Source organism: Homalodisca vitripennis, chromosome 6 (assembly GCF_021130785.1).
Source record: "Homalodisca vitripennis isolate AUS2020 chromosome 6, UT_GWSS_2.1, whole genome shotgun sequence".
Taxonomy (NCBI): Eukaryota; Metazoa; Arthropoda; class Insecta; order Hemiptera; family Cicadellidae; genus Homalodisca; species Homalodisca vitripennis.
Genome location: NC_060212.1, coordinates 160676506 through 160695996, shown reverse-complemented (window position 1 = coordinate 160695996; position 19491 = coordinate 160676506). Strand labels below are relative to the sequence as shown.

The 19491-nt window shown below is 34.1% G+C and overlaps 1 protein-coding gene across 1 annotated transcript in view; it reads right to left on the bottom strand.

The window, feature by feature from the left end:
* Positions 1-19491, bottom strand: part of LOC124365105 (dedicator of cytokinesis protein 9) — a 164775-nt gene that overhangs the window by 103145 nt on the left and 42139 nt on the right. Inside the window, exons 16-22 of the mRNA XM_046821046.1 lie at positions 16658-16745; positions 15931-16119; positions 12185-12370; positions 8104-8295; positions 6513-6659; positions 1138-1312; positions 293-480 (exon numbers count right to left, since the gene is read on the bottom strand). Of these exons, the coding sequence (XP_046677002.1) occupies positions 293-480; positions 1138-1312; positions 6513-6659; positions 8104-8295; positions 12185-12370; positions 15931-16119; positions 16658-16745 (1165 nt within the window). The remainder of the gene's footprint in view (positions 1-292; positions 481-1137; positions 1313-6512; positions 6660-8103; positions 8296-12184; positions 12371-15930; positions 16120-16657; positions 16746-19491) is intronic.

The window sequence follows — 19491 nt, the reverse complement described above, 5'->3', positions numbered from 1 at the left end:
CTGAAAAAAAGCATATTTTTTATCGTCTTTGACAATAATTTATCTCCCAATGTTTGGTAATATTTTTAAAACGGTAATTCACAAATAAAATACTGAGTTCAAGTGAACAAATCCTTTCATTGAGGTATATCTTATAGGTATATTGTAACTTTGTCATTAAAACTGAATTAAAAATTAAGCTAGATCCATAAAACTGATCAAGTCAAAAAGATAGATTGGTTAGACAAACCACCAAAAAGTTTGCAAAACAAATAACATCTCATCAAAGAGTGAGCACCTAAACTCCACCCACCTTGCTCTGGTAGCGGTCATCCAGCTCATGCTTAGCAAGAAGATCCCGTAGGATGGTGATGGCTGCTTTCCGCACCTGCACCACCTGTCCTAGCGCTGCTCGCACCTCCAGCAGCAGCAACCCCACAAGGTAGTGTTGTCGACAATAGCCCTCCGTCAGGCTCCACTCGTCTGAAACACAACAGCCGACTGTCCATCGTGCCGCCACCACACATCCACATATTAGTACACAGCAACTACTGTCAAGTGCTCAGGTAACTAGAAAGGTGCATTTCTATAGTGACAACTATGAACTTAGGCAGATGAGCCTATGCACTGAAAAGTATGAAATTCTTAAATTTTGTTGGCTTTATAATAAATACCAAACTTTCAACGAACATTAGTTTTGTAAGTAAACAGATCATTACAATGCTTACTTTGAAGTTTTCAAACAAAAATATTACAATCAACATGAAATTTGAATCATAAAATCAATTTATTATCAAATTGTTCATACTCCATTTTTATAAAACTCCGTTACAGTTTTCTGTTTTTATAAAGAGTTTCTAGATATAACAGAATCCTGATGATATAAGCTATGCACTTATTTATTCAATAGTATGTTGAGTAACTAAAAATATTACTATTTTTAGTTGGTTAAGATTACAAGATAGCAAATTAATCAGCATCTCTAAATTCAAACCAGCTAAGCTAGCAAGCTAATGTTCTCTGCGTTTCTTGGTTAGTTTATTAGTACAAAAATGTTTCTCTCAGAAAAGTTTTTAATTTTAAAATAATTAAAAATTTCATCTTTAAAAAGAAAATCCGTTTACTTTTAAAAATCTAATGAAATCAGTAAAATGGTACCTGTGCGTATGAGTAAAGGCAAGTTGAAAGACACAAAGTGCTCGTGTGATGTGATGATCTGCAAGAACGTCAATTTGAGGTCCTGCAGACCTCGGCTTTCTGCAGCGGTGAAACTGGCCAGATGAGCATTGATCATGCGGAAGACAAAACCTCGGTCCAGGAAAGTCAAACATTTCTAAAAAATTTGACAGATTTTAACAAAAAAAAACCAGTAGAAAGTTGAGTTTTACTTTCATGAATATTTCAAGCGCTCTGCGACACAATGACGGTAGAGCCCATTGTAAGAGTGTGCATGTAAAATATTGAGAGATTAATGTTGAAGATCCTTCAATGGATGTTACTTTGATTTATCAACTACATTGCATACTGCGTATATCTTGTTCAAGAGCTCTGGACCGAGAAGGTTTTGCGATTGATAGGTGACCAGCAACTCTTAATGAGTTATGTTACCCTTATTGTTGTTCTATTTAGCATTTTTATACTACTGGTTCCCAGTCAACTGTCAACTGTCTGTCAGAGGTTAGTCTAATTGACATCTTCTGCAACACAAAGAGTCTATTGGCTTCTTGAAAGTTGCCCCATAAAGAAACACCAAAGGAAAACAAGCCGTGAATGTAGGCATAGTAAACAAAAAGCAATATGTCAGTTTCTACACTTCTTTCAATACTCTTATTAAAAACATACGATTGCTAACTCAAGCAGACAAAAAACTAATGTGATTTGCCCATTTTAAATTGGACAGTACATTAATTCCAATAAATTAATCATACCTTTACAGCTTTAACTTCTCCATGTTGATACAGATTTTATTTGCAAAGCACCAACCATTAATAACACTAATTTGTTTATTTAACATAGGGTTCGTACTATCCAATCTTTTGTTATGTACATATACACCTAAATCACCAGCAAAAATGTAACTACTTACACCATTAATATTTAAATTAAAAGGAAGATCAGTGTTAAATTATACATGATGAACAGTATTGGACCCAATATCAAGCCTTGAGGCACACCGTGCTTAACTAATAAAGATGGAGAAAAGGAACCATTTAAAAACACTGATTGGCATATTCTATCTGTTAGATAAGATTTTAAAAACTTAACAATAATATCAGCAAAACAACAAAAAGCTAATTTATCTAAAAGGATGCTATTAAACACCAATGTAAACCTATCAACTGCTGGTGTTACATTCTCTTCTAGTTGCCAATTAGCAAGCACTGCCGCCTTTTGTTATATACAGGGTGTATATTATGTCTGGAAACACCCAAATATATCCTTTAATAAATTTAAATATAATTTGAAACCTCTTACAATCGTGATAGAGATTGGGCATCTACTTTTTGGAACAATGTTTTGTTATGTCACACCGACGGGGGACGTCCTGCCGAGGGTATCGTGAATATTCTTAATGGAAGCCTATACCTTGTGATACATAATTTTAAAGGTAATAGCTTACTGAATTGAATGCCACAAACCGCATCTCAAAGGAATTATTCTATCAGAAAATAGAGCATTTTTAGTATTGAAAATTTACTGATGTTCAACAATGTAATTTTTAACATGGTTCTTGCCACAAAATGTGTTACACTAATTTTTTAGCATTTTTTTAAATGTTCAATTAAAATAAAATAAACAATTTATTTTTAAAGCTGGTTTCATTAGTACAAATTTACCAGTTTTTATTACAATGAATAAAACTTATGAGTCACTTTCTCTGATTACTTATGAATCTGTACTTGGTGTTTTCCAGTCAGCAGGAAGGTTTAAAGAGACAAAGGTCACTAGCCTATGAGAAACATTATTGTGTTATTAATCATCTGGTCTATACAGGTTTCAGTTTGTTGAGCATGGAGCTTTCACTAGACAGGTCTAGCTTGGGAATTACAAATGGACAAAGGTCATATCATTCCTGTCGAGTTAATCAGTGTCTCTGAAGCATTGCTGTCAACAAGTTATCTAATTACAAGTAGTTCAGTTTTTATTTGGCATTTTAATGGGAATTGTCTGAAAGAGAACGAATTACTCTGTTGATGATGCGAGGATATGGCGATCGTCAAAGATCTTATCGGGAAGTTTGTAATTTGTTTAATGACACTTTCCCAGAAAGGAATCCCATAAGTGTTTCAACAATATCAAAAACTATTGAGCGTTTTGAAATGACAGGGAGTGTACGTAAATCGGCCAAAGTCGGGTAGGATACAATCTGCAACAGATGAAGAACATGCACTAGATGTTTTGGCAAAACATTTATTGAAGACCCACATACATCGCTCAGAAAAGCTGCACAGCAACATGATATGCACCCTATGTCTGTGAGTAAGATTTTGAAAATTAATAAATACAAACCATTTAAAGTTCATTTAGTCCAACAGTTAAGTGAGGATGATTACGACAGAAGAGTTGAGTTTTCTGAACTTGTGATGCGCAAATGTGATAACAATAGAGATTTTCTGACCAAACATACTATTTTCTGATGAGCAACTTTTTTCCTAAATGGCAATGTTAACAGGCACAATTGCCGTTTACTGGGCTAGTGAAAACCCACATTGGATTACTGAGTCCCATTCACAGCAACCACAAAAACTGAACGTTATGGTGTGGAATTTTAGGTAACAAAATTGTTGGACCCTTTTTCATCAATGGAAATTTAAATGCCGAACTTTACTACAATATGCTCCAAAATGAAATAATCCCAGCTATTCAAATTTGCATCAGGAGAATACTTTGATAATGTATGGTTTCAGCAGGATGGTGCTCCACCCCATTATGGGAGACAGGTAAGAGAGTATTTGGATTTAAGGTTTCCTCATAAATGGATTGGCCGAAGGGGAGAAATCGAATAGCACCAAGATCTCCGGATTTGTCACCAATCGATTATTTCCTATGGGGTCATTTAAAATCCAAATGTTTATAGAAGAAAGCCTCATAATTTGGAAGACCTAAGAAACAGGATTATAGAGGAGATTGCTTTTGATAACTGAAGAAAATGTTAGGCAACTCTGTCGAATCATTTTTACACAAGATTGGCTCATTGTCAAACCGTAGAAGGAAAACACAGTTCGAACAATTGCTTTGACACCAAATGCAGGTAAAACGTTTGTTGTAAGACTTTTCTAACAGCATACATTATTTTTTATTTGTAATAAGAAATCAATAACATAAGTATTTCCATAATTGTACCGTAATAAAAAACTGGCAAAATTTGTGCTAATAGAACCAGCTTAAAATGAAATTTTTGTTTTATTTAATTGAACATTAAAAAAAATGCTAAAAAATTAGTGTAACACATTTTGTGGCAAGAACCATGTTAAAATTACATTGTTGAACATCAGTAAATTTTCAATACTAAAAATGCTCTATTTTCTGATAGAATAATTCCCTTGAGATGCGGTTTGTGGCATTCAATTCAGTAAGCTATTACCTTTAAAATTATGTATCACAAGGTATAGGCTTCCATTAAGAATATTCACGATACCCTCGGCAACGCAGGGACGTCCCCCGTTGGTGTGACATAACAAAACATTGTTCCAAAAAGTAGATGCCCAATCTCTATCACGATTGTAAGAGGTTTCAAATTTATATTTAAATTATTAAAGGATATATTTGGGTGTTTCCAGACATAATATACACCCTGTATAATGGTGTGCTGATCTCCAGTTGTGCAATTCCCTCGTCTCGTGTGAAGGAGTTAGGGTTTACTATTTTGAAGGGTGGGACTGCTGATTTATCCTTTAAATTTTTCAGTACTTGATAGAAAAATCACGTGGTTTTTAATGTTTATTATACTGAAAATTTGATACTGTTTGGTGTTAACAAAGAATTATTTTCAACATAATTTTATTACAATATTTATACAGGGTGATCAATTAAAGGTGGCTACCATTGGAATCTCAGATATGTAGTATTCATTTTACAGCCAACTGCTTATTACAATTAGGTAGTTAAAATTCAAAAATTCAGTCTTCATTTTGCAATATATATAGAATTATTATATTTTTCTGATGGGTTGTGCTTAACAAACAATTCTAAAACTTTTTATTCATGTTTGAATGTTTGTAATTTTTGAAATTAGGTTTCTTGAATAAATTGTTTTAGAGTTGAATTAAATTTTGTTTAATTCACAATTGTTTGTTATTAACAAGATGCCCTAGATGACAAGTTAAAAGTGTTCTGGAGTGCTTGCAACAGTTCTAAACTTTTTGTAACTAACAATGTTGTTGTAACGTAAAATAACTATGAGATTACATGTAAATCTCAAGAGAATGTCTTAACTACCAAGAACTAGAGAATGAAATGCTGAAACAAGTTCAAACGTGGTACAAAAAGCTGATATTGTAAACATCTCAGCCACATTCATTGACGAGCTTGGCATGCTGCTTCTTTTCAGATCAAATTTAGAGTACATTTCCTCAGACTCTAATTTTAATTTTCAAGTTGCTGCTTCTTCCTTTTTATTTTCACATTTTAGTTGGATATTGAGTTAACTCACTTCATAAAGACTAAATACCTTACCCTTTTCTCTCAAAATTATTTCTTTAGGATAACAAGAATATCTCGGTACCCCTCTCCTAATTTTAGCAGTACAAAATTGTTGTTTGGTGCCAAAAAACATTACATTATTTGTTTGTCCTCAATTTGTTATAATATAAGCCTAACATAGTTGATATCCTTTTATTTCTGCAGAAATGTTTCTATTAATATAACAAATTTTTATTACTTTCAGCATTTTCCGCAAAAGGTTACATTTTTACTGGGGTTTGAACCAGGGTAAAAAGGCCTGACTCCTGTCTGTTAGACCACTCTGTCAATCTGTTGCTGTAAGGTTAGATGTTACTTATGACTTATACCATCATGACATAGTTGTCAGGACAATGATATAATCTGCTCTATGTAAATTGTCTCACTTCAAAATCTGCTTGCCTTCTGCCATCTTCCCTATGCTGTCCTGATAACTATGTCCCACTGGTATAGACGCTGTTCTAAGAACCAAGATTAGATTTTGTTTATCAACTTAAGTTCCAAATCATTCAAGTTTGATCTTGAAAATGTTTGTATTGACACTATATTGTGTACTCCTTAGTTAGTAGACATTTAGTTCTTGATTTATCTATTTAAAATATTGTCTTCTACCAAAAACACTGACAAGACACAATTCAGGCAGCATTGGCCTTCATTGAACAAACCGAGGTTAAAGCAGAAGACATACTCTGGCTGAAGCAATTACAGAAAGCAACTAGGAAACCATTCCAAATTGTAAGTCACTTTTTTAATAACACATAATTTGCTGTGCTTCCATACTTGTAATATAAATTTTTATTTTTGAATGATAACATTCATTAGAATAGCCTATGTCCTACTAAACAACCTACCTTGAGAAAGTGAGCAATGTTAGTATTGAGTTGCAGTGTTTCTTGAGGCATTTCACGGTGCTTTGTGTTCAGGTACGGCGTTAGAACATTGAGCAAAGCTTCCACTTTCTTGAGGAAGTCAGCTGGGAAGCGTTCATTTCGGTGCATCTGGTGGAAAATTCATTTGGAATGTTTATTTCATTCCAATAGCAATTTTTCACTCAACACAAAGTTAAAATGAAAACAGCCTAAACAATGCATTTGTGTCCAACATTAGTAAATTCAACAGCAGTGCAAAGCGTGCTAATGATTTGTTCAAATTATTTTTTTGTCCTGGTGCAAGTTAATATGTGCATTGAATTTTATTTTGCCCTCATTCCTCACAATGAATGCAACAATTTAGGCAAAACAGTAACAACTGTGAAGAGGTAGAACAGATAAATCACTGTTAGATGTGAAGCAGATTCTACAGTGTTTTTCTATTGATTTTTCTACGTAAATATGATTTTCATCATTAACCGTCGTCCATAATGTGAAAGAGTCTTTTTACTCTGTGGTGCATACAAAGATAGTGCATGAAATGTACATACATAAATATGGTTATTAATCATGTCCACTATAACAGCTCCCAAACTAATAAATAAACCATACGATCCAAAGAGCGGTAACTCATCATTTTGATACAGCATTATATCAAAAGTAGTCAATTACTTCAACTTACAATCAAACAATAAAGGCAAAAGTTAACCCATTGAGGTAGTACTTATACTTATATGAGTCTCTACAGGCCTGGTAGCAGCAATTAATTTAGATGAAAATGTAAGCATTTAGTTATACCATAGTCTTTTTTTGGTTCATGATAGAACAATGAAATTTGAAACATTGTTTACGATAATTCTACCTATACATTGTTATATAAAATTTACAGAAACAAAAACCTGTTTTCCTCCTAATATAGGCTGCTCTCTATTTTTTCTTTTACTTTTGCTTGGAAAAATTTTCCTATGGTTTTCCAAAATTCCATTGGAAGTGCTAGGCATCTCATCCTCATGATCTGAAGGAAGGATAATATCATCCGAGTTGTCTTGGCTGGGAAATATTAGATAACCTCCATCCTTAGGGTCTGAGTTGTCTACAACTCAATTATTGAAATGGTTTCCAGATCGAGGTATAATGCAATCTTCAAAGTTTTCATAACCATCACTGTCACTTGAATTTATACTCACAATCACTGTATAACACTTCATCAACTTCAGAATCACGCAAGTTTCACGCTCCATATTACACTTAATGTAAACAATCTGTCAGATAACACAGTGTACAAGATGAGCTATCAACTGATCAGCAGCGAAAGACACAAAATATTCTTTTTAATCAGTTTTAGCCACAGTATGAAAACAAAATTATTTATTTGGTTGTGGCGTCTAAAACTTATTAAAAGACATACCAACGATATCTAGCAGAAATACGGTGAACTATTTGAACAATATAATGTCAAATGCCGACCACTTAACCAGCACGTGACTCTGTGTTCGATTGCCACGTAACCAACGCATGTGTCTACCTCAACAGGTTAAAGCTGCTAACAGTTTATTTATGTGTACCCACCTACCTTGATTCTGCCAGTTGTGAGCAAATGCTGAGCCATACTCTTAACAATAATTTGAAAAAAGAATCCAGAATGGGGTAGAAACTTGTTGACCAAAAGAAAGTCTGTGTTCTCGGGTTTGAGCAATGAGGGAAGATGGGTACAGAGCTCCTCGTGGACAGTGCGTGATGCTACACTCTCCACAGCAAACACAAACTAAAAAGGTTAAAGTACATATTAATGATTTATGCCATACATGGTTGAACACTTATAAAACAGTATACAGACTAAAATAGTAATTTTGAAAATATTAGTTAAAATGATAACCCCTTTTAAAAACGAGATTGAATTTCAAATATAACAAATATAAAATTCTGTTTTAACATACAAAACATTACACAGGGAATAGTAAAAAAAAGGAAAAATCAGTTTATCATAAAGAAATCATAGATTTCTATTTTTCTAGAGTTGTTGCTTTACTAGAAAACAATCCATATCTTATAGCCGAACATCTAAATCTCTACTTCGCACAGATTGCAGACACAACACTTGAAAAATCCCGTAATGATATTCAAAACAATAACATACTCCCCCTAACTGGAAATGCCTTCACCTTATATCAAGGTGAACCACTAAATCTAACTCCTACTGAATCCAGTGAAGTACTAAGAGTTATTCAGTCACTGAAATTCAAACTCTCTTGTGGTGTTGATGAAATTCCATCGAAAGTAGTAAAACACTGTGCAACACATTTAGCAGCCCCACTTGTAAGCATAATAAATAAATCATTTAATCTTGGCCAATTTCCATCTGGTTTGAAACTCTCCAAAATTTACCCTAAACACAAAAAAGGCCCACAACCAAAGCAGAAAACTATCGCCCAATTTCACTGATCTCCACCTTTTCAAAGATCATAAAGAAGATTGCACTTTCAAGAATGCTGGTCCACCTTGAACACTATGACCTAATAACAAAAAGTCAGCACGGCTTCCTCAGAGGAAAATCTACAATCAGTGCCATCACAAGCCTTACTGAATACGTCATTGACCAACTTGAAGACAATAATTATGTATCAGCAGTCCTATTAGACTACAGTAAGGCTTTTGACTGCTTAGGGCATGAGCTGATTCTTAAGAAACTGTCTGCACTAGGGATTCAAGGCAGAGCAAATGACTGGGAAGCTAGCTATCTCGAGGGACGCAAGCATATTGTTGAAGTACAGAAAACTGCAAATGGACAAAGCTGTACTTACAGATCCAAAACAGCTCCAGTGAATAGAGGAGTCCCACAGGGCTCAGTATTGGGTCCATTTTTGTTTGTACTTTTTACTAATGATTTTTCACATTATATCAACACTGACAATGTAAAAACTATTATGTATGCAGATGATACAACCCTTCTTATAAAAAATGACTCCGCACTGGGCCTGCATGCAGACATTGTCACATCAACAAACAAAACTCTGCAGTACTGCCTGAAAAATGACCTGGCAATTAACCCAACAAAGACCACCCAAATTAATTTTAGCAGAAGACAAGATCAAGTTCCTAACGTCCAAAACATCACAATAGAAAAACAATCAAAACTGTTAGGTATAGTGATTGATGGTGATCTTACCTGGACTGATCATAATAACAGTTTGACCAAAAAGCTTGGATCTGGAATCTACGCAGTAAGAAAAATTAAGTGGATAGGAGGACTGCAAGCGGCAAAGACAACTTACCATGCTGTTTTTTAATCCCATATAAGGTATGGTATATCAGTATGGGGAGGAACATCTGCCCATAATCTTAGCAAGATTTTACTCCTCCAAAAAAAGGCAATAAGGACACTGGCAGATCTGGGACCACTTGAAAGCTGCAGAGAAGCTTTTAAGACTTTAAAACTCATGACTGTCATAGCACTGTACATCTACTCTGTAGTTGTCCAGACAGTTGAAATGGAGTTACCAAGAGCTAAGGATACTCACTCCCACAACACCCGGAGAGCAACTGACTACCTCCTTCCTGGACACCATACTACACGGTACAGCAGGAAACCATCCTACATGGGAAGAAAAATCTTCAACACCCTACCTCTCAACCTGAAAAATCTTGGAGGGAATGAGTTCAAGAAAAGCCTTCAAGACTGGCTCGTGGACAGACCCTTTTACACCATGACAGAATTTTTTGACTCTGTAAACAGTACATTGTAAAGCAAGAGACCTGAAGATTTTAATTCATTGTAAATTTTGATGCCATTACACTTCTTGATGCTGTTGTAAATTAAGAACTTTTGACTATTGACTATTGACTATTACTGATATTACTTAGGTAAAGTTTTTCATAATATGTATATATAATATGTTCAAAGAATAAATAAATAAGTTGATATGTATAATATATATACACATGTCAATATACACATATCGTATAAAAGTATGAATTCATTAATTTGTTAAATAGATCTTTCAATAAAAAAGTTATATTTTCTCAGTTTACATTATGTTTTCCCTTTCAACTAAACTTAATTATGTGTTACAATTCACAGTAATATTGTACACAAGAAAATTTGCTCATATATACTTCAAATTCCTACAGGAAAAGTATATATAAGTAATAACAATATAAATATATTATTAACCTTTTTCATTATAACATCCTTGTAATATTCAACAAATTAAGCTCAATTATTGATGTATCAAAGCCGATTCCCGATTCTCGAATCCACCGAACCTCAACAAAAATTCAGATTCGAGAATTGATTGCCAGAATTCAAATCTGCGGAGAGATCTGCCTCGTCATTGGTTATCGGCTGATCAGCAGTACAAAAATTACCGATTGTTAAAACATGTTTTGTCGTGTTCACCCCTGCAACTGGCTTTAAGCAATTATCGATGCATTAACTACATTTTCAAATGGCACTAAGCTATTTTCAACACATTAACTATGTTATAATATGATCTCTCACAGCAAGTCTATTTTTACTTTGTTTGAACTAAAACATACGTAAATTTAAAGATAAAGATCCAAGGTTTCATATTGTACTGTAAAACATCCTATAGTTACATTCAATTTGTCATTAAAAGATTTTAACTTGGACATTCACATTTTGATTGTGATTTGTTCATGAAAATTATGAGCTTGTAAAAATTACTGTATTACCATACTAGCACTAGGTGACAAGACCAAGCATCACGGAAGTTCTATGAGTAAATAACTTACCTTGACGTATGTGCAGAGTGTGTCGCCACGGCCAGCTTCCTGCACTAAATGAACCAGGTGTACCAACAGTCGGATGACATTGAGACCAACATCAGGACTAGGTGACAAGACCAAGCATCACGGAAGTTCTATGAGTAAATAACTTACCTTGACGTATGTGCAGAGTGTGTCGCCACGGCCAGCTTCCTGCACTAAATGAACCAGGTGTACCAACAGTCAGATGACATTCAGACCAACATCAGGACTAGGCGACAAGACCAACAAGCATCACTGAGAGTTCTATGAGTAAATAACTTACCTTGACGTATGTGCAGAGTGTGTCGCCACGGCCAGCTTCCTGCACTAAATGAACCAGGTGTACCAACAGTCAGATGACATTCAGACCAACATCAGGACTAGGTGACAAGACCAACAAGCATCACTGAGAGTTCTATGAGTAAATAACTTACCTTGACGTATGTGCAGAGTGTGTCGCCACGGCCAGCTTCCTGCACTAAATGAACCAGGTGTACCAACAGTCAGATGACATTCAGACCAACATCAGGACTAGGCGACAAGACCAACAAGCATCACTGAGAGTTCTATGAGTAAATAACTTACCTTGACGTATGTGCAGAGTGTGTCGCCACGGCCAGCTTCCTGCACTAAATGAACCAGGTGTACCAACAGGCAGATGACATTCAGACCAACATCAGGACTAGGCGACAAGACCAACAAGCATCACTGAGAGTTCTATGAGTAAATAACTTACCTTGACGTATGTGCAGAGTGTGTCGCCACGGCCAGCTTCCTGCACTAAATGAACCAGGTGTACCAACAGTCGGATGACATTGAGACCAACATCAGGACTAGGCGACAAGACCAACAAGCATCACTGAGAGTTCTATGAGTAAATAACTTACCTTGACGTATGTGCAGAGTGTGTCGCCACGGCCAGCTTCCTGCACTAAATGAACCAGGTGTACCAACAGTCGGATGACATTGAGGCCAACATCAGGACTAGGCGACAAGACCAATAAGCTGAACAGCTGGTTGAGTAGGGTGGGTAGGAATTCTATGGCAGTGTTCAGCTGTATAGCATGAGTCGCCTACAGAAGAGTACAGAATATATGAACTGCTGGAGAATTGTTGCCCATGTTACAAAATATGAAACATCACTCTCCTTCTCTTACCTTATCTTTTCAATTGATAGATTTAGATAAATATAATGCTTAAAAATATAATTTCTGAGAGAAACTTCTTATTGCACCAATACATTTATGACACAGATAGATATTAAAATTATCCTACCTTTTCCAAGATAAAAAAGAAAGGAATCAATAACAAGATGGAGCTAGCGAAGCTAACGGAAGCTAAATTAACAACAATGACGCCAATATAAAAAATTTAATAAAATACAATTATTAAAATTAAATTACTACAAAAATTGAGTATTATAATATAATTTGTATTAATTACTTAATTTATGAATTAATTAATTTGTATAGTATAATATAATTGAGTATTATAATATAATATTATGTTATGATATAATTTGCTATAAAAATGTAATATAGAAAGCAACATTAATAAAAAAGAAAGAAATAACACTTTTAAAAATTACTTTTTTCACATCTAAACAAAACTAAAAAAACTTATGTTAATACTGAGAAAATACAGTAAAAACAAATTACAAGTGATTAACTTCATTATTTTCTATTTCTGATTTGTAAATTGAGATGATTTGTAACCATAATGAAACAGAGAAAAGTGACTGCATTCTACTTGACACAATTGAAACTGGGTGAATCTTTTACACGATTCTCCGCTAGGTCACATACGGATTTAGGAGAACAATTATAAAATATGAAGCAATTCAGAATATATTGTTAAGTAACAGATCTAGCTGAGTGATCAAAATTACTATTGATAGCACAAGACGTACTCCTACACAACTGTCAGGATTACTGATCAGATGATGAAATAAATGATTTTATTAATTAATTAAATTCTTTTAATTAATTTATTTTTTAACGTAAACTGTGTTTACAAAATATATAGAATTAAGAGTTTTTTTCTAGAAAGCAGCTTAATTCAGATATACTGTAGTACATTTTTTATGACACGTCTAGTAAACATTTACAAAGGAAATTGTATACACAATCATATCATTGGAGAAACACAAGTGATGCTGTGAACATAATAGGAGTTGTTTGCTCACTCACTTAAAAAACATTACCTCATCATTTCTCATTATCTATGGTGAATGTGGAAGAAGGAAGTTACTTTCAATCTAGAGCATGCAAATAAATACAGAATACAGAAAGCTTTATTCATAAACATCAAGTTTAGAACAGGTGTCAAATACATAATAATATAAATGAAAATCAATACAATGTAATGGAAATAAATTGTCTTTAGTTCCTTGTAAGTTTTTAATAGTTGTTGCGGCTATTTGCATGTTCAAGGAATTCACTGATTGTGTAAATTGATTTCTTCACAAGCCAGGAATACAGTCCTTTTTTAGTTTTTTTTCTTCAATTGTCTTGAGCTCGATAGGTAAAGCATTATATAGTCTAGCTCCAGCATATGAGGGTTTCTTTGCGAACAGAGCGGTCCTGTGAGCAGGTAAGTTGTAGTCAAGTCCATGTCTTGTGGTTTGACCGTGACAATTGTTTCTTGTCAAGTTTAAGTTAGCAGCAAGCATGATGACTTCAAGTATGTAAAGAGATGGATGGAGTGATGGTCAGTAAATCTAGGTTTTTGTATGCATCTCTGCAGCTGTCCCACGGTGCAATGTCAGCCATTATTCTTACTGCCCGTTTCTGAAGAACCATGACTGGTTGAAGGTTGTTGTTTGAGGATGCTCCCCATAGTACAATTCCGTATCGGACTCTGCTCTCAAATATTGCATGATAAGCTGTTCGGGTGGCTTCCGGGGTACTTACAGATTTTATTCTTCTTAGGGCAAACACTGCTGTGCTCAGCTGATGACACAAAGAATCAATATGAAAGCTCCAGGAGAGAGAGTCATCTAACGTCAGTCCAAGATGTTTTGTGTAGCGAGAAATTTCAAAGCCATGTGGGATTGTTATTTTGTCCTTGTTTTTTCCAAATATGATGTGTTGAGTTTTTTATTAATTGAAAACTAGGTTGCTTTCTAAGCAATATTGATCGGCCATGTTAACTGAAATGAAGGAGTTAATCTCAAGAAGCTCTGTCGATTTGTGAGAGGTGGTCAGAACAGTGTCATCTGCATACATGACTGGGTAGCAGTATGTGTCAATGTAATTTGGTAAGTCACTGGTAAAAAAGATAAACAAAACAGGGCCCAGCACTGACTCTTGAGGAACACCCTGAGTCATGGCTAGTGGTGGGGACGTTGCTGTTTTGGTTATTCCATTAGTTGTGTGCTGTATTGTCACTATTTGTTTCCGCTCGCTTAAGTAGCTCTTGAACAGTTGTAGTGCCGTCACCTTAATGCCATAAGAACCTATTTCAGCCAAGACCAAATTATGATCCAAGCAGTCAAACGCTTTACTTAAGTCAAGAAAAGTAGTGGTGACATTATTTCCTTCTTCAATGTTATTGATTATGTGCTCTATTAAATCAGTAAGGGCAGTTGTGGTGGATCTTCCAGCTAGGAAACCATGTTGTCTTTCTGTAAGAAGACTGTTGGTTTGTAAATGGTTTAGGAGCCTTTTCAGTACAATTTTTTCTAAGACTTTGGAAAATGTTGACACAAGGGATATAGGCCTAAAGTTCTGTAGCTCATGTTTGCTACCTTTTTTATGTAAAGGGTAGACTTTAGATAATTTCATTTTTGAAGGGAAGATCCTCTGAGTAAAAGACTTGTTTATTAAATTACTCAGCGGATGGAAAAGTTCGTAACTGCATGTTTTAACCATCCTTGATGAAACTTCATCTGCTCATGCAGAAGAGGAAGATTTTAAAGACTGAATAATTTTGAGCACCTCGTCCGGGTTTGTCCACTGAAAAGTAGTTAATAAACAGTCGGTTTTGTCAGATACGTTTAAATTAGTGGGTCTGTTTGGAGCGTTGTTATTTTTTAGTGTTTCTTCAGCAATCAATGTAAATTCTGAGAATCAGTCTTGAGTCATTGTAACAATCATTGTAATGACTGATTAGGTTCATATTTGTCTTGTTTATTTTGTTTTTGGAAGACTATTTCATGTACAGTATATTACTAATGTTTATGTTCCAAATTGACTAAACAAGGATGAAATATGTTACTAGTCAGTGAATATATTACATGGAATGGTAGTGAAGTTTATGAATGACGAGCTCATGGACAAGTTTGTAAAACAGATTGAAAAACATTATAAAACTGAAATGATTGTACCGTATATTTCTATTATGTATTTATAATAATTTGTAATGGACAATGATGACTATTTGATGTCAACTTTAATCATTCTATAATTCAACTAATTACATCACTTAAAACCAACCTTCACATCATTATATCATCCTTTAACACTTTGAGTAATAAGTGGCACAGTGTGTGATGTTGGATGACACCACACAATACTACTGTAACCTTTGGTAGCAAACATGTTATTCACTTTCTCCTCCTTTGTTATCATAAACACTATGAGATAAGATGTAGACAACTACTGTAAAACCTAAAGAACTCATGACTAAGTACCTTGAGTATTTTACATGTCTCAGTCTCTGGTGGAAGGCTGGCACCAGTCTTGGGCTCATGCAGCCGCTCAGCGTGTGCGAACAGGTTCTGCAGATGCTGGTCTCTTGAATACACAGTGGAAATCAGCTGGAAGCTGACAGCAAAAATAGGCTTCTGGTTGTCTATCCATGTCACTTCTGGCCCAGCATACTGCATAAAACACACACACATATCCTTTATATTCAGATATAGTTTATATTATTTGTTTCATATTATATTGTTTTTATTACTAGTAGTATGATTTTAGTTTTTATTTAGAATTAATTTTTAATTTAATTTAATTTAATTTATATTAAACAATATTAAACAATTAGTAAACAACTGAGAAGAACATTTATTTCCTGGGTAGTTGCATGACATTAACAGAATTATTTTCTACACCCAAAAATGAAATCCGTAATATTTTTCTACATTTTTCAAAATTTTACGTTTTAAAATTACTTACTTTGTTAGTTAATGCTATATCCTATTTCAAACCAAAAGTGAATTAGTTATTTATTTTTTGCAGTTACAAATAATTCAAATATAATATATTCTCTCTTGTAGTGATCTTTTATTTTCAATACCTATGATGACTTCACCAGCCCTTTATTAATATATTCCATCATCAATAACAAACTTTAAACAAAGGAAATTAAAGTTCTAATTAATATTCATATTAATACATTCAAGAACATGAAATACTAACTCCTTTTCCAAGCCCAAGAGGTTGCACCGATAGGTAGCTTGGTGGCAAGTTGGCTGCAACCGGAATAGTCTGGTCTTCCACATTGAGCCTGAAACAAAATGTGGAAAATATAATACAATATTTAGGATGAACATAAATGTTCCTCATAAAAAACTAAATTCTTGAAATATTTAGCCTCGCTGTGAAGAGACATCATCTCCTAAGAGACGTTTAACCAAAACCATTTCAATTTAAGATCTGGTGACTGAGATGTCCCTCCATAGCGAGGCTTACATTTAAAGGATTTGGTTCTGTAAACAATGTTTTGATGTATTGTGAAACAGAAACATTAGACGTCAGTTACGAGACTGTGAACTAGCATAAGCCTGTGAACTAGCTTTACAATGAAACTATATGTAGACATAGAACCAGGGGTGCACCCAGACTTTTGGTTTAAGGGGCTTCCCCAAATGTATTAATTTTAAGTCTTGTATGAGTAGTGTTACTGTTGCAGACTATATTACATAATCGTTAGATTAAAGAGTAAGGTAAGTTATTTAGAATAATTAATAAGTGGTTTGGGTTTTATAACATTATAATTATAATATTAACCCTTCCAACGCGGCTAACGCCTATAGACGCGGAACTGCCGATGCTTTAAACGCGGATAACGTCTACAAACGCAAAAGCTTTACTTTTGAAAGTAAAGAAGAATTAGTTGTTAAAACTTCCGTAAGAGAGCAGGTCGATGTTCCTTTCGACTGTTGGGACTAGATAAAACGCTTTGTCACCATTGGTGGACGTTGTAACGGTATCTCCTCGGGTTGAGAGCAATCGCCACCATTTTTTGTATGGCCTGTGACGCGGCATAAGCCTACAGACGCGTTCGTTTCATTCAGCTGTTTAACTACGTGTGTGTTGGTCGTATGTTGTTTATATTGTTAAAAAAAGTGTTTTTGACTCAGTCCGTTGTTATTCTAATAGTGTTTTAGTTTGTTTTTACTAACATTTAGTATTATTCTTTGTTATAATGGCTAATCCAGATGATACAAATGATTACTACGAACAACGTAGTTTGAGCGCAATTTTTTGTATATTATGTGTAATATTTTTTATTCAATTATTTGTTTTGTATTTTATACTAGTTTCACCATACAATTCCAGTTTATTTATTCTAAATAAATAAGGTTTATAAGTACAATATTTGTTTCATTTCCCTTGTAGGCTATCGTATAAATAAGTTTGTGTTGAATTTCATATTATTACATTTCAAAATCTTATACTGAACTTATTTATTTTTATGTACCAATTATACAGAAACTTCAGTTACAATTTACTCATTATAAATAACCTGTATAAATGTAATGTAATCTGTCAAATAGTGTTCATATGTACATTATCCTGCAATGCAGTTTATTCTAAAATTTCAAAAGTTTTCGTGTGTATAAAATTCTTAAAAATGTGTAATATTACATGTTTATTGTTTTTTCTTATAAAGGTAATACCAAGGAATATGAAACAAAAATTAGCATTGGGAAATTTTAAAAAATGTATTTTTTTATTATGTCTTAGCGTTTGACAGTAATTTAAATTAGCGCTTTAAGGGTTAATATTATACTATAATATTACAACATAACATGGACAACACTTTTATATTACAAAAACTGGATTATATAACATAACATTATAATACTGATATTTGAGAAAGTAAAAAGTACTATTTTGGTTTTTAAAATTTAATTTAATTGGAACTAAGATATATGAACGAATTTTGGATTTACAAAACAAAATCCAGACATCTTTTGATTTTTTTTGTACAGAAACTATATATGAACTGGTCACTTCAATTTCTCTGTGAATATTCAATACTGCTAGGTCCAGTCAGCCTGTTTGAACCTATGGTATTCCAAGGTACGTCTTTAGCCAAGGTAATGTAGAGAATAACCTCTCAGCAGTACTTGTAGTCATGAGATGGTAAACAAAATTCTCAACAATGTGTGAACATTGGGAAACAAGTCCTTGTCACATAAATTCAACATATCAATTGCATTTTTTTATGATAGAGAGGGTTTTGAAGCTATTGTGTCACAATTGCAACTCAGACTTGGTAGGCCCTCAATGTAGACCCCATTTCAAAATTTATAAAAATTATACAGCCTTAGAAAATTGAGTTTTGTTTAGTCTTAAGTGGCTTCTTTCTCTGCATTTGATACATCTGCTAGTGGCATTGAGCACTCAAAACCTTTTAATATATCTTTATGCTTGACGAATCAACCCATAACAGATCGTTTGTAATATACTTTTGGCGTTTTTGCTGGTGTGTTGTTCCTGTTCAGATGACTGAGTCTGACAGCTGTACGAGGCATCAAAATTAAGCAACCAAAGGTGTCAGCAATTTGAGTAGCCTCTTCAAAAATTGAATGAAATTTGTTATTTGCATTTTCTCTTACGGATTTTTAATCTTCCAAGTACAGTTTTAGCTTGTGTAATTGCAGATGATAAATCTAAATCAATTCCTTGCAGCTTTTTGCTTAAGTTTAGTGTAAGCACGAAGTTTTTCTGATGCGAAGAGAGAAATTATGACACAAGGAGTTCACTAATATTAAAGCTCCCAAAGAAAAGTCCCTATCGTTCCAGTTTTTAATTTCTTGTAATGCTACTTCAATGGGTTTTTAGAAGTTATTTCATAACAAAAACAGCATCATATCTTTGTAACCATCTTGTTGGGCAAAGCTTCAGAAGCTTTTTCTTTTTGGTTTCAAGATTTATCTCTGATTCAATGCACTTTTGTAAAACGCCTTGTAGTTTACGAGTGTTGAAGAAATTATACAACTTCTCCACTATTCCAAAGCAGT